Source organism: Xiphias gladius, chromosome 10, assembly GCF_016859285.1.
Source record: "Xiphias gladius isolate SHS-SW01 ecotype Sanya breed wild chromosome 10, ASM1685928v1, whole genome shotgun sequence".
Lineage (NCBI taxonomy): Eukaryota > Metazoa > Chordata > Actinopteri > Istiophoriformes > Xiphiidae > Xiphias > Xiphias gladius.
This window is the reverse complement of record NC_053409.1, coordinates 8,064,692-8,080,473: the sequence shown is the minus strand read 5'-3', so window position 1 is coordinate 8,080,473 and position 15,782 is coordinate 8,064,692. Positions and strand designations below refer to the sequence as shown.

General features: G+C 38.4%; 2 protein-coding genes across 2 annotated transcripts in view; one reads left to right on the top strand and one right to left on the bottom strand.

The window, feature by feature from the left end:
- The window catches only part of eif4eb (eukaryotic translation initiation factor 4eb), a 15,028-nt gene extending 12,673 nt beyond the window's left edge, over positions 1-2,355 (bottom strand). The window contains exons 1-2 of the mRNA XM_040136515.1: positions 2,274-2,355; positions 892-995 (exon numbers count right to left, since the gene is read on the bottom strand). Of these exons, the coding sequence (XP_039992449.1) occupies positions 892-995; positions 2,274-2,291 (122 nt within the window). The 5' untranslated portion in view covers positions 2,292-2,355. The remainder of the gene's footprint in view (positions 1-891; positions 996-2,273) is intronic.
- On the top strand, positions 2,343-15,782 carry metap1 (methionyl aminopeptidase 1). The gene is made up of 11 exons (XM_040136511.1): positions 2,343-2,547; positions 3,953-4,004; positions 4,264-4,373; positions 4,959-5,019; positions 9,158-9,249; positions 9,350-9,433; positions 10,357-10,495; positions 11,326-11,457; positions 12,492-12,635; positions 12,757-12,822; positions 13,533-15,782. The coding sequence occupies exons 1-11, from the start codon at positions 2,431-2,433 to the stop codon at positions 13,697-13,699; spliced, it is 1,164 nt and encodes a 387-aa protein (XP_039992445.1). The 5' UTR covers positions 2,343-2,430; the 3' UTR covers positions 13,700-15,782.

Below are 15,782 nucleotides of genomic sequence, written 5' to 3'. Positions count from 1 at the left end.
CAGAAAATGAACTATTTTGATTTTCACAATCGATTTATCATTGTAGTCATTTTTAAAGCAAAAATAACAAGTATTCACAGGTTCAACTTTCTCACATTTTCTTGATCGTCTTTTCTATTAAACCAGGTATCTTTAGGTTTTGGACTCAATGTCGGACAAAACAAGACTTCTGAATATGTCAGTTTGGGCTACGAGAAATTATTATGGGTATTTTTTTTTACTTTTTCCTCCGAAATTTTATGGGGCAAATGATGAATCAAGAAAATAATTGACAGATATTAATCGGTCAATTATTAAAGGAAAAAAAAAATCTCAGTTGTAGCCCTACTTAATTTTACATGATTGTGACTTAAATTGAAGTTAGAAAATAATATGAAACTAACAAATATTTTTTTTACTAGTTAGTCTGTCAATTATTTTTTTGATGAATCAATTTATAGTTTAGTCTATAAACAGTTTTTTTTTTAAAAACTGTAAAATATGATCATTACAAGTTCTTTGAACCCAAGGTAGTGTTTCCCTCGTTTTGTGTGACCAACAGACCAAAACACAAAGATATTAAGTTTACAAAAAAAACCAATGGGCTGCCAACATTTTTGGTGATTAATTTTCAGTCAATCGACTAAATAATTAACTGACTATTTGATCAAAACTTTCTATTTTCTCATCCTAAACCTATCCCTCTATGTTGTAAAAAAATGATTACTGATATAGAAGGAGTAACACCTGCTGAAATTAGGTGATTCTTTGATACCATGTAGTGAATATAACATTATAAATGCAGCTTCTAAGTCATTTTTGAAAACTTAAAATTTTAGATCAAATAAGCTCCAATGCTTGCCTTAATTAAACTGGCTGTTTCAAATAAATCTAAAAGTTGCAGACCCTAACCTGTTCTGGAGTGGGTGTTTGATGTAGGCCTCTGGGCTCACAATCTCCTGTCCAGTCTCCTCAGCTCCATCGTCATCAGGCTGGGGTGGACTTGGGTTGGTTTCCTATAAAGCAGCGAGTTAGAGGTGAGGTACAAGTAAGGCAAGTAGACAGGAGGGGCTATCTATCCCCAAATCCAAATGAGCCTACTCTCCAGCATAGATCTAACCGGAGAAATAATCCTGTCACAGTTACATGACGGCTAATCTGTTTACTAATAACTTTCCAGTTGTTAACTACATAAGTGGACCCTTTAGCCATGGCACATAGATGCTGGTACAATTAAATACAGGTGAGTATCTACAAATTGCCCATCTGACAAAACAATAGTGTTGTTTCTCATTTCAGATGAGATAGGTTATCTCTTAAATAAACTTGAATTATTGTAAAAATAAATTCCGTGACGGACGCGGTCACTTGTGAAACCCGATATGAACATCTGGTACACATTTCACTGTGAATGTGAAGCTAGAGCTTGGCTTACAACCAATAACTCTACTGCTAACATTACCCACTAATGGAAGCACGTAAGTTGGGGGAAATCGCTGTTAGGCATGGCTGTTCCATTCCCAAGATGCTTGCTTATGAACGGAAAGAACACCGAGCCATTTCCATTCATATGTCTGCCAGTTTAACTACTGCGTGCTTAGTACCATGTTACAGAGCCGCTGTAACATGACATTAAGGCATTAGACCAGAATTTTGGAGCCAGTCCGAAAATTCGGCGTGAGTGTCAAACACCACATCCTGTTTAATGGGGAGGAACAACAACGTATGGAAACTGCCTCTTTGGCTGTTTTACAATCATATGAGTTAGCGGTAACCCTGGCTACTAAAATAGCTAATGTACCATTCGCAGAGGTCAGCGGGAAGCATTTTGACAGTTGAAATGTTAGCTACTAAAACAAAGTCCTATTTTGTATGTTATTTATTATTCCTCATGCCAAATTTACCGAGTCTATAATAAACATAAGTGTTTTGAAAAAAAAATCTTCTCTAGTTTGTAATTTAATAGCTGGTCTAAGCGATAGCAAAGTAACTTGATTTGTAATTTAAGTTAGTGTGGTTCTCTTCGCAAAAGTTAACGGCACGTCGGTCAGCTAACGTCAGCCTTAAAAGTTGGGAGATCTCAACACACAAGCATTCCTCTTTTTACGCTTAGGTGGCACAGAAGCCAAACTTGAAACCGGTCAAAACAGCACGTGTGATAATAGTAACTGTCAATTTCTATCTGAGGACTGAAGTTTAAAGTTGTACATGAACTTTAAATATAATCTCGGCCCGTAATTAAAGCAACAAGCCCCCCCAACTGTTTTGATACGTTCTTTGGAGAAAGTGCTCACCGGTTCGGCGGTCGCCATCTTACAAATCTCTGTTAGGAAAGTTCCTGTTGATTGGACCGAGCTGTGCAACGTGACGGCCGCGCCGCGGACATGCGCTGTGTGCCGCCGCTGGCTGGCTGCTTCTCGGCGACTCCACCCCTCTCCTGCAGACGAAGGCATGGCGAGCACCGAGACCAGAAGGGAGTGTGAGACAGAGGGTTGCAGCAAGGACGCCAAACTTCAGTGTCCCACATGTATCAAGCTTGGTATTCAAGGCTCCTATTTCTGTTCACAGGTACTGCTGCTTTCTTGGCTTGACCTGTTTAAATGCCGGTTCTAGCCGCACGTCAAGGCCCTCTCTCTTATCACGAGGCTGCTAACGCTAACTGTCAAGCTAGGTAGACATGTGTAGGTGCCTGGTAAACCGCTAATAACCTATTAGCTCAATTTTAACGAATGCCTTCTGGCTGTGTAATGTCATACGGAGTACTGGGGATGAATAGTGCAATCAGTGACTGTAACTGATGCTGTCTCTGTAACAGTAGGTCGAGGGAAAAGGTTTAGCTAGCTAACTGTAGGCTGGTTAGCGAAAAGTGAATGATAACAACGTCGCTGGTCAGAATAAAAACCCTACAGGGTGAAGTTCTTTTGCTGACAGCGTAAAACTGTGTATGTAAAAAATTTATAAAGTGTAGGAACCAGGCACTCTAGTAATGTACAGACTACAAGTAATGATACTTGAGTTGTAAAGTGCTGCAGAGTAAATGCTGCGTGACAGATCACTTGGTGCCACGATGTTTGACTCTCTTTCCTAGGAGAGCAAACCCCCACTCACAAATCTGTCAGTTTAAAAAATGAACTATGGACCAGACCTCATACTGGGCTGAGTATTATCTATTAAATGAAGCTACTCTTCACTTAGTATACAGATGATCAACTGAGCAGGATTTGTTTGAACAGTATGAGAACCTTTAATACTGGCAGACCCATTGCCACAATAGTTGTCTGTCACGAAAATAGTAAAGGGGCTTGTAACAAGTCCTGTGAGTCCACCTCAGAGAGTTGATATTAAATTGATAAAGTTTGTGGATGCTGCTTTTATGGCTAATTTTTCTTGCAGAGGACACTACATTGGAAATGGCAAGAAAGCATTAAACATTAAACTACAGACATCAGACTCTGTGGAGGGGGTCTCTGTTTTGAGTAGATCTAATGCAATGTTCTTTGAGTCAAAAGCTTTATAAATAGTTTGGGTGCAGTTCTAATGTTGTTGTGGTGCCATGGTTTTTGACCCTAGAGGTCTTTGCTGTGATTGCAATTTTGGCTGTGCAACCTTACCCTGCTCTCTGCATTCCCGGTCCCTCTCTCTGCTGTTAACTGTCAAATTAAGTCATACACACCATTGAAATTAACAATAAATGGCAGAGTGACTGTGACAAGGATACGTACAGCGACATATTAGGAAAAGTCTCTTCCTGTGCTGCCATATCTGTCACATTGTGCATCCAAGTAACGTTTCTGTCCTAGTTGGATTTGAATAGGTGTTGCATCAGCACAAATTCAGTGACCATGCGTGTGATTGTTACACATTAGTTAAGTGTGCTTTGGAGCACAGTTTGCATTGTATCAGTAATGGCTAGCTATATCTGTCTGTCACTGTACTGATTCATTTAGAGGTTTTCTTTGTGTTTCATTCCCAGGAATGTTTCAAAGGGAGCTGGGCATCTCACAAGTTGCTGCACAAAAAAGCAAGTAGGTATCAAAAATCACTACCAGTTATGTACTTTGTTGACATTAAGCTCTGTGTTGGACTCAGTGACATTATATACATACATTGCATGATATTTAGGTTAATAGTACAGATGGACATATTGGAGTTTTAGAAACAACTGTACCCACACTGTGTTTATTTAGAACCTCTTACGAAAGTCAGAAGTAGATTATATTCCTTGACTGTGAACTGACACAATGGTGCCAGATGCTTTAGAGACCATGTGTTATGTTTTGTCAGAGGAGGACAAAAACCAGAATGAATCTAAGAACTGTGTGGAGAAGGACATCAACACAGACCCATGGCCAGGCTACCGCTACACAGGAAAACTACGCCCTCACTACCCACTGGTGAGTTCTTCTTTGTCTCCATTTGGTTATACTCAGTGGTGCTAAACTGATTTGCACATTCTTCTCACCATTTTTCTTATTTACCACTAAGTGCTGTAACTATGGTAGCAACTAAGAAGAGAAAGTTTTGATGTGTATGACCTTTTTTTAATGTTTAACCACATTTTTTTTTTTTTTTTTTTTTTAAATGTCAACTGCTCCTTTGTGACACAGTTCTGCACTCTGTTAGCTTAAAGAATGTCAGTTTGCTAAAACAGGTTTCATGCTTTGGACATTACATGAACTTCTTTAAGCAGAGATAATAAACAGTCACCGCTGCACACCGCATCATATATTTAAAACCTTCGAAAAATCCAACAGAGGGTCATTTATTGATACCTGTCGGTTCATATACAGTATGTTTTGAATGTGTAGAAACATTTAAGCGCCTCCTAAAAATAATGGAGTACAGCACAAGGAAAAAAACAGAGACAGGCAGAGTAAGAGAAAATGTTAAAAACTTTGTCTTGCTTTAAGTATTTTCTTATGAATGTTCTATGGGAATTCCATGATGTAACGTGTCTATTGTCTTGGCCCCTGGTGTAGACTCCTATGAGACTTGTACCTGGTGACATCCAAAGACCTGACTATGCTGATCATCCCAGAGGTAACCAAGCTTCTTTCTCACAATATATTTTTAGTTGATCATATTAGTTGGGTAAGCTTGGTATCTTCTTTTAAACTCATGTTTTTTTGAGATGTCTCACAGCCCGGCTCAAAGACTGCAACAAGGATGGCAGACAACACGAGTTGGCGGCTAAAGAAAAATGATTTATTTACAAAAGGAAATATAGGTCAACCAATAAAAAAATATCAATATAACAAAAAAGGGAGCCACAGCTGTCATCTGGCCTTCTGGAGAGAGAGAAGCTCCCCCAGAGAGAGAGAGAGGCTGCAGAATGAGGGAAATTTTATGGAACAGACCCCACAACAGTCTGAAGGCTGTGTTCTTCGACGCTTAGGCATGACAGTTTGGGTGTAACTAGAGACATTTGGTCTTGTTTTTACAATGTGTAGCACATGCAAAAATGAGAGATAATCATTATAAGAGAGATTTACAATCGCTTAATACTGCCAGATTCCACTGCCAAAGTTGTCATTTGATTTGGCACTGCGGTACTTATGGTATTATTTTCCTCTCAAAGCAGCAGGACCCAGTTAGTCTGTCCATCCGTTTGTCTGTCAAACACTGTGCTTTTGAGCAAGATAGTCTCAAACCTGTTAGTCAGATTTTCACGACATTTGCAAAAGACAGACGTAGTTCCCAGAGGATCCCTTTTTTTTTCTTTTTTTTTTTCCTAATTTTTATTTTTATTTCGGTGACCACCCTTGGTTGTAAGCTTTGACCAAAATTTCTGTTTACAGAAGGAATATCAAAATCTACTCGGCAGATTTCCATAGATCCTGAGTGGATCAGCTCTTTAGAATTTAATATGGTCTTTTGTCTAGCGCCACCCAAAGGACAGTCTACAATTTTAGCACCACTACTTGTACGACTGTAAAAAATAGAGAAATTATCAGAATTTTGTCCAGTACATTCATACAGTGGAATGTAATGATCAGAGGCCCTTGGTGGGGCTTTGAAATATCAGCCTTGAGTCAAATAAGAATTGTGCTGTGTGGTGATGACGGATAAGCACAAAAATGACTAGCAGCACACTGCCCCCACAATTCAAAGTGTTGAAAACTTAGACCCTGAGATCCATTGAGTGCTAGATCACTACAATATATGTTAGCCATTGATTGTATAGATTTGCACATGTGCCATATGAGTGCACATTCAGAGCTTCAACCTGTTGACCTGTCTTAGTGTGTTGCAATAGTCTGGACAATGAGGTCATCCATGCATGTGTTGTACATATTATTTGCATGAATACACAGATGAGCTGATATGTCTTGTGCTGTTAGCAAAGAACTCTCCACCAACAGAATAGTTTTGGTAACTTGCAGCCCTGTAGGCAATGCTGAAGACTGAGAACTGAATTAAGAACGAGACCAGCACTTGTACAAGTTTTGTTGCAATCAAAAGTGAAAACTGCTCACTACTGTGTTCTTAATTGATGCTCTGTTCCTGTTTTTCATTTTCCCAGAGTGAACAAATTCATGCCATCGTAAAACTGTTTTGTAATAGTTTTCCTTTAAAAAGTTAACAAAGTTAAAACCACAAACATGACACAATATGTTGTCGTCATAGACAAGCAGCAATCTCCAGATGAGCATTTAAATCATTATTCTGTGGTTTGAGCAGGTGGTGAGATGTCTACTCTCAGTAGGAATGGTAGCACTGGTATCTTTTAACTATAATTCATTTGATTCATATTACATTGAAAAATATTGCTTTATGGTGCTTTTTTAATTGTGATTTAAAGTGATTTATGAGTAATTGTAGACTTGTACATTATAAATTGATGCAATTCCTCAGTTCTTCTTTTGGTATTTTAAAACATGAGGATCATTCAGTTCTATGTAGGTAGCTTTCTCCTGATGACATTTCTTTCAAAGCTTAAACTGAAATCGATGTTCCTCTGTTAAAGCCCAGTAATATCTCACTATGATCTCTTTCCACCATTGGCTTTGTCACCAAAAACTGCAATAGATGTATTGCAGGGAAAAGTAAACCTGCTCACAATTTGTTTCTTTTGTGGTAATTATTAGACAGCCATAATTGTAACCTGCCTTATTTACGTCTAGTTCTCTAGGCAAGTCATTCATTGTGCAGCCATGGCAACCTCTACATCCTTGTCATCTGTCTGCGTAGATCCATACTCAGGTAGTCATGGTTACAGTCTCCTTTCATTCTCTTGTGATGCCTAGTCAGGGACTGAAGAACAATTGTTACAGGCTAATGTTTCTTAACACAACACTGTTATTGAGCTCAAGTCTAACCTGGGTTTTATTTTTTTAATGGTTTTATTATTTATCTTTTAAACATGTAAATGGACTATTTCCACTATTACATATATAAGGAAGTAAACCATAGCATTTTGAAGACATTGTAATGTGCACACTTTGTGATTTTCTCATACTTCATGTCTTTTCTGAGCAGCTGTATCAAAGCGTAAGTAATTCAAATTGATTTTTGCACTCACACTGTAGGCTCTTGGGGTCAAAAGGAGGGCTGTATTTGACTTGTACACAAACCAGTGTAAAGTCTGTGTTGCTAGGAAACGGTTCATGTTCATCCAGCAATCATGTTGTTGGTTAACAAATTTATAGATCAGCGAATTGTTAATGAACAGGTATTAAAATACTCTCCTCATGTGCTTTTCAGTCTAGAACAGATAGAATAAAATGTGTTCTGATCTTTTTTAATCTATTGCTTAATTGCAGGTAGTCTAATTTCTTGTCAAGCTTAATGCACTGATACCTTTGCTTCTTTTGTTTTCTATATAACAGCAACAGTCCTGCTCTGCTCCTCTGAGCCAACAGTGTGAGTGCCATTAGATTCTGCCTCTGCTCAGGTGCTGATGCTGTAGTGTATTCTTTGCAGGAGCAGCTAATTATCCATAGCACCATAGCAATGCAAGGCAATGTTAGGTTTTTTTTTTTTTTTTTGATTTGGGATCTAAGTTTAAAGAATGTTATAATAAAATAATGTATGCAGTATATGTAAGGTATATAATGTATGAAAGATGTAGTAATAAATAAAATAGTCAAAACTGACGTTAACACGAGAAAGAGTTAAAAAAAAATAAATATTAAAAGTGTGAAATTTATAAACCATTGGAAAAGGGCTACAATTAAATTTGAATTTTCATGAGGTATTTAAAGGACAATGCTGACTTTGCATGCCCAGAGCAAGCCTAAAGCAGGAAGATCCTAACAAAGGGATATCCACAGTTTTGACATATAATTAGAAAAGAAGGCAAACCCTCACATTTTCATTACAATGGATTACATGAAAGTAATGCAGACTTGAATGAAAGTAAAACAAGTTTTTAAATTATGGAAGTCTCTTTTTGAAATGTGTTTACTGGTTGGAAACGAAACATTCATGATACTTATTCTTAATGTTAAAAGTTAACACAGTAAAGATTTTACATCACAAGAATGTCTGGGTGATATAAAAAATAAAAAAAAACAAGCACTGACAAAGTATGATCATTTAAATGTTGTTACTGTGAAAGCTCAACCTAGTCTAGACTCTAGCCATGGCTTTCTGAGAGTAGACTTAGGGTTTGCTGCAGCGGGTACAGTTCTTGCTGCAGATGTGCATTTGTTCTTCAAAAGGGGTCTCTTCAGATTCACCAGTGAAACAAAATCTTGTCTCATTACTTGTATTCGTGGCCTGGAGTTGAATTAATAGTGTACTATTTGACCTGTTGAAGCTGCCAGGAGTCAGACACCATGAAGGTAAAACTTAACAGTAAGGGTGGATTACAGTGTTAGGTGCCTTGTCTCATTCTTGATTGCCGTTATATAAAGTATCTACATAGTACACACTTGCACTGGGTATTGGTTGACATTGCACCAGTTATTGTGTAAATACAAAATTAAAGTTGATGATACCTTGTGCCTTGTCACAATGGGTGACTTATTCAGCCATTCATGCCACTTTTTCAGAAATACAAAACTGATTAGGAGAATCTAAATGCAGCTGTGATGGTCCACGTTGATGCTTTGTCTGAAAACTGCTAGACGAATGACAGTTGCTTTGCAAGCTCCTCTCTGAGTGAGCTCATCGGCTTCACTGAGTATTGATGTGTGAATCATGCCAGTTGTCTGTTCTTGTTTTCATCGCACAGGGATGTCTGAGTCTGAGCAATTTCTGAAGGGGACGTCACAGATCAAGATCCTTTCTCCTGAAGACATCGAAGGCATGAGAATAGTTTGCAAGGTACCAAAACTGACTTGTCGTTGCTGTCATGGTGTTGCCATCGTTTGCATTTATGGTTTTCCAATTATTGCATTTCGGTTTTGACGTATGTTATTTGCAGCTTGCACGAGAGGTCCTGGACATTGCAGCCATGATGGTGAAACCAGGCGTTACAACAGAAGAAATCGACCATGCTGTGCATCTGGTACACACACACGCCCGCACACACACACGTACACACGCAATAGGGCTGGTAAATTGCCTTTTCTTTGTGATCTAATTTAGCCCTCACACAAACAAATATTGAGAATGAAACTATCGTCTAAATAGTGATAGTGATAAGTTTGTCCTTATACTTCCTTAAAGGCAGCGAATTTTCCCGGAATATATTGTTTTTAGCCATGCTAGTGGTTTAGACTGAAAGATCTTCAAAACTATGAGATGGCTTGCTGTTAGGAGGAGGATAAAGCCTACTGACTTTGGTCATCTCCTGACTTTTTCTTCAAAGCCACCATGAGGTTTACAATTTTGGCTTTCATTGAAGTATCTTAACAACTGTTCAATGAATAGCAGTAAAAATTGGTACAGACATCTTCATCCTCCGCTTTCATTAATTGGGTTGTGCCTATAGTCGATGATCTTGGTGATCTACGATGTTCAGAGCAATTGCTGATAGCCAATACCTTTGCCAATGTCAAGTTGATATATGGCTCGTTTTCCCATTAATGTAATAAATTAACATGAGTAGTAGTAGTATTAAATTAATATTAAATATAATTAGCCACACATACACACTTCCACTCTGAGCAGCTGACTGGCACTTAAGCAAAGACCTGTACCGTTTTGTCTCTCAGCTGTTGTTTCAGAACCATGGACAGTGCTGTTTGTTATGTGTAGGTGCTGCGCTGAGACAGTTAAATGGAGCGGTGGAGAACGACAGACAGAACGTGTAACTTAGTCTGGTTACTTAATCTGCTTGCTTTTCATGGGTCTAAATAGAAATTTTGGCCCTAGTTCCATGGGGGGAAAGGGTCTCTGATCTTTACTATACAGTAGGTCATCCATTCATGACATTCTGACTTGTTGAATCCCTGCTCTCCCTACAACCAACATGATTCTTCTGTTCAGGCCTGCACGGCAAGGAACTGCTACCCCTCCCCTCTCAACTACTACAACTTCCCCAAATCCTGCTGCACGTCTGTCAATGAAGTCATCTGTCATGGCATCCCAGACAGAAGACTACTACAAGAAGGAGATATCCTCAACGGTATGCTCATTATACCATATATTACATGATTTTGGGCCCTAGCCTCAACTTCATGCATTTTTTCTCATCTCTGTAACAGTTTTTATCTTTTTATTATAACTGAACGAAAATAAATAAGTTTAGAGTAACAGTATCACATCTTTTGTGGCTTTTTTGACCATCTCGTATAGTGTTATGTTAGTTACTAAACCTAACATTGACCTTTACTTAAAACTGCTGTTTTTAAACAAACAAATTTTCTCACTATTGTCATCTTCTCAATGTCAAACCAATTCCAATGAATAGTTAAGCTAAGTTTGGATGTAGGGAAATGTTCTATTACTGCGAATGGAGGGGGGGGGGGGGACTACTTCTCCATGACAAATTATTGTACCAGCATCCTGAAATGGTGTCAGCGGGAGTTTGGCCAATTTTAGCATCTTTATGAATATTTCTGCTAAGGCGACATCTACCATCCGCTACTCCCCTCAGAGCGTCTGATGGAGTACTTGCCAACAGCTCATCTCTCGCTGCGTGGTCCGACAAGACAAATTGTTTCATTAACCTTTACCAGTGGGGCTTTGCTAGTCAGATTCTTTGCTCTCTATATTTCACCTTAAATGGGAAGAGTTCCAGTTTGCCCATGAGGAGTTCCAATTTCATCAGCAATTTTAAAAAGGGGACATTTTGTTTGGCCTTGCAAATGGGTCGATGTTTTATCAACGTCTATGAGCACCCAGTACCTACCAATATTAAATGTTTCAGACAGATTATTCATAAAAGTACTTTCTTTGTGTTAAACATAATAGAATGTAGTTTTTCATGTTTAACATCATCTTACTCTTACACAGTGGACATCACAGTCTACCACAATGGTTTCCATGGTGACCTCAACGAAACCTTCTTTGTCGGAGAGGTGGATGAAGGAGCAAAGAAGCTAGTTCAGACCACATATGAATGCCTTATGCAAGCCATCGACTCTGGTAGGAATTAAACCTTTATTCTCTTTCATTTTGCTGATTTACTGTGGGAATTGTAGTAACCCCACCTTCACTGTTGAAGGTTGGCTCACTGTTTTTGTCCAGTCATTAAGTTTATGGCTGATAGATTAGTGGCGTTTTCTTGTAGTGCCACAATTGAACCATGTTAAGTTTTTACTGTATTTGACTATTGAGACCTTGCAATAAGGTTTTAACAATAAAGTCGTCTGTACACACATACTGATGTTGTTTTTGAGTAACTAACTGAGGTGTAGTTGTAAATATTGGCTTATATGTGATTATTAAAGATATACAGTGCATTCAGAAAGTTTTCAGACCCTCTCACTTTTTCCACATTTTACATTTTAGCCTTATGCTAAAATTGTTAGCATAAAGACAAAGCCAAAACATAATTCTAAAAATGTTTGCAAAATTACTAAAAAGGAAAAACTGAATTATCACACTGATTTAAGTATTCTTTAATGAACTGTTTCTGTATCGGCATGTATGCCAGCCGAAAATTTACGAGAAATAACATTTCACAAAGTAATTTAAAAAAGTTTTGCCATTACATATTTTGTCCACTACAGATCACTGACATTTGAGAGCAAGTTGAGAAATTTTGACATCGGAAATAGTATTTTTCTTTTTTCTGATCTCTTTCCAAGGTCAAGAATGAGTTTTCAATTTTCAATTTTAAGCCAAGTGATCAGGAAACTGAAACTTTTAACATTTACATTTTGTTGAGATTGTTTTTGTCATTTTTATTATGATGTCATTATTTTTCAACTGTACACATTTTGGTCATGATTCTTTGATAACCAAGTTTAAGGGATCCTTATCAACAATGTTTTTTTTTTTGTTTGTTTGTTTTTTGTTTGGTTATGTGTTAATTTTAAGAAATACTGTATTTTTTCTGTTAAACTCTTAAATACTGGTAATGGCCTCAAAATTTCAGCATTTTTCAGACTACTAACAGCTGATTTTTTTGAAGGCCTGTGCTCCTCATGCTTTCTTCTTCGCTGACATTTTCACAGTGAAGCCTGGTATTCGCTACAGAGAGTTAGGTAACATCATCCAGAAGCACGCTCAGGCCAACGGCTTCTCTGTGGTGCGGAGCTACTGTGGCCACGGCATCCACAGACTTTTCCACACTGCTCCCAACGTGCCACACTATGCCAGTGAGTAGTCACGTACCTCCCATTTTCCGAGTCTTAAATCTCTGAAAAAGTTGCTATTGACTTTCTTAATGTTCACTTGCAACTGCATGATTTCTGATTTCTGTATTTATTCATTTCCCAGAAAACAAAGCAGTTGGAGTTATGAAGCCTGGCCACGTGTTCACCATTGAACCCATGATATGTGAAGGTGAGTGAAGCTGCCTTTGTGTGAGTAATGTGCACAACATTAATGCTAATTAAGCTTAACTTATATTTTGAATGAATACAAATATATCTTCATTGCCTTATTTTTGTAATTTGCAAAGTCCTAGAAATCACATAAAACAAATATCATACTCAAGAGGCAATAAAACATGCAAGGACGAGTTTAAAACGAGAATAAAGATTAAAACACTATTTCAGAGTGTAACATCACTGTCCGGTGGAAAAACATCTCCACATGTTAACGTTTCATGAGCTAAGAAAAATAGCCTTGTTTTCAGTTTTGTCGCAGTGTGTGTTATTAGATAATCAAATGGATTTTAAAATGGTTAATTTAGCCTAAGAAGTAGCTGAAGTTTCTCAACCTAGATATGATAACTTTATTCATCTTTTTATCTGAAAAAAATTTAAACGACCAAATTTGGAGATATGTGGTTTTCACAGGATAGTGAAGAAATTATTTTTCACTCAAGCCTAGGCTTAAGAATGAGGAATTTAGGCTGTTGACTGGCTCACAGGGGGTTAAATGATGTGTGACGCAGCAGGCCAAGTCATGCCTTACAAACGGTCATTAAACACTTTCTAACTAATGGGTATCCAGTGAGTCATTGCTAGACTTGGAGCATTTGTTTCCACATCTTTGTTTAATTGACGGTGATAGGGGTGTAAGCCAAAGCCTTGTGTGTAATATCGCAGGTGGATGGCAAGACGAGACGTGGCCTGACGGGTGGACGGCGGTGACCAGAGATGGGAAGCGCTCGGCTCAGTTCGAACACACCCTGCTGGTGACGGAGACCGGCTGCGAGATCCTCACTCGCCGCCTGGAGGAGAACGGCCGCGCTCATTTCCTGAGCCAAATGTAGGCCGGACCGGAACACACCAAGGACTGGACTTTGCAGACACAGACACCCAGCACCTCTGGGTCTCACACACGAACGCTCACACACACACATCTCAAACAAGAGGCACCACTGCTAGAGCTCAGTGTAACTGTGGCTCTCATAGTTCTTTGCATTAAATATTGGTTCCTCAAACTAAATGGAAGTACTTGAATGTGTCTTATATCAAATGTGGATTGCTTTATTAGTGAAAACCGTATCCTTTGAAGGTAATATGAGAGTATTTAGGAAGTTTGGGTTTGCTTAGTGGCCGGGTTTCACATCAGACTTGTTCTGACCTCTGGGTCATGGCACCGGGAGCTTTTACTGGCTAGTTGTTGTCTGTGGTGTGTGGAGCTCAGGGCAAATCCAACTAGTACGCCATACTTTGCTTCTTTTCTCTCATCCTCTGCTAACTTAATCAGACAATGAATTTACGAGAGATGGGCTGAAAAGAACCGGCAATAGTAGAGACATAGGAAAGTTCCAGGAAACAGGGTCAACAAGTTGCACAAGCTCCCCGGCTATTAACAAACATTTAAAATGTCATTAAAGTAGGTTGAGTGTCACCACAAATGAAAGTTTGGATTTCAGGCAACAAAGAGCATATTTTGCCAGCCATATTGGATCTCTTCAGTTCTTTTGCAACAAGCAGAGTTTTAATAATTTTCTAAAGGTTTAAAAGTTTACCAATTTGCCATCTTAATGGACATATGTAATGGAATAGATTGACATTTTAGGAAATATGCTCATTTGCTTTTTTGCTGAAGGTCGATACTACTCTTTAACTTTACGTTATATATGAAGCTAGAGCTAGGAGATAGTTGGCGTAGGTTAGCCTAGCTTACAATAAAGACAGGAAACAGGGAGAAGCAGCTAGCCTTGCTCTGTCCAAAGTTAAAAAATTTGTTTACCAGCACATCTTTCTACCAAAACCAAAGTGGAAAAACTACAAATTCTGGTTTTACAGGGGGTTATGTGTACTGTGCCAAGAAATACTCATGCACATAACCCTTTCGCAAAACCATACCTGTCATTTTTTAACACTCACTAAACAAACATTAATAATAAACAACATAAAGCATAACGTGTCAGTTAATGAGATTTAGAGTTTCTGTTCGCTAAATACAAAGGTACAGCCAGGAGATGGTTAGCTTAGCTAGCCTGGGTCTGTCTAAAGGTAAAAACAAAATTCATCTTTCAGCACCTCTAAACCTCGCTAATAAAAAATGTTATACTGCATTTCATTCAGTGTTCTTCTATAAAAAGTGTAGAAATGACAGGTTGTGGTTTTAAATTATTAGTGTTGTAATTATTTAAGTTTGGACAAAGCCACGCTGGTCGTCTCCCCAGGTTTTGAGGCCTTGTTCTAAGCTAGGCTAAACTAAGCTAGCCCTCTCCTGGCTGTAGTTTCATATTAAATGGACAGATACATTATTTGAGCTGTATCGATCTTCTCATCTAACTCTTGGCAAGAAAGCAAGTACATGTATTTCCCAAAATGTTGAGCTATAGTATGTTTAATTTATGTACTTTTGTTAGGAAAATAACCAATAATTAAATGATTTATTGCATCATGCCAGCCTGTTGGCTAGCTAATGACAGTACCAGGTCAACTATCACTGTCATATTTCCCTTAGAAGCACTCCAACTCAATTGCTGTATCCTGAATGTTGCTATTATTAGTTCACAGCCTTTTGAGGACGTAAACCACAGAGCATTTAGGTAGATATCCAGTATAAGAGTGAGGACAATTGAGCTCAAAGTCGTTCAAGTGTTGAACTTGTTAATTCTGTTTTGAGGAGTACTCCTTTGGTGTATCGTGTTTCCAATAGCCCTGGTGTAGCAAATTGAGCCTTAATGTGTGAATCTAGGAATTAAAAGTTTCCAGATGTCTCAAGGCACGTTAACTGATGTTTCCCCCATATCTCAACAGTCATCATTTTCCTTGACTTGGGGACTTTCCTGGCGTGAGCAGCAGTTCTACATTTTCAGAGGACTAATGTGATCACAGTTTCTCTGCCATCTTTGTATTTCTTCTAACAGAGTAATAAATGACTCTTCTGTA

Excerpts from the sequence above, each read along its gene's own strand:
- metap1 (XM_040136511.1), top strand. The coding sequence starts at position 2,431 with ATGGCGAGCACCGAGACCAGAAGGGAGTGTGAGACAGAGGGTTGCAGC. Across the intron at positions 9,250-9,349 it reads GCATGAGAATAGTTTGCAAG|CTTGCACGAGAGGTCCTGGA; the intron begins GTACCAAAACTG and ends TGTTATTTGCAG. Across the intron at positions 11,458-12,491 it reads TATGCAAGCCATCGACTCTG|TGAAGCCTGGTATTCGCTAC; the intron begins GTAGGAATTAAA and ends ACATTTTCACAG.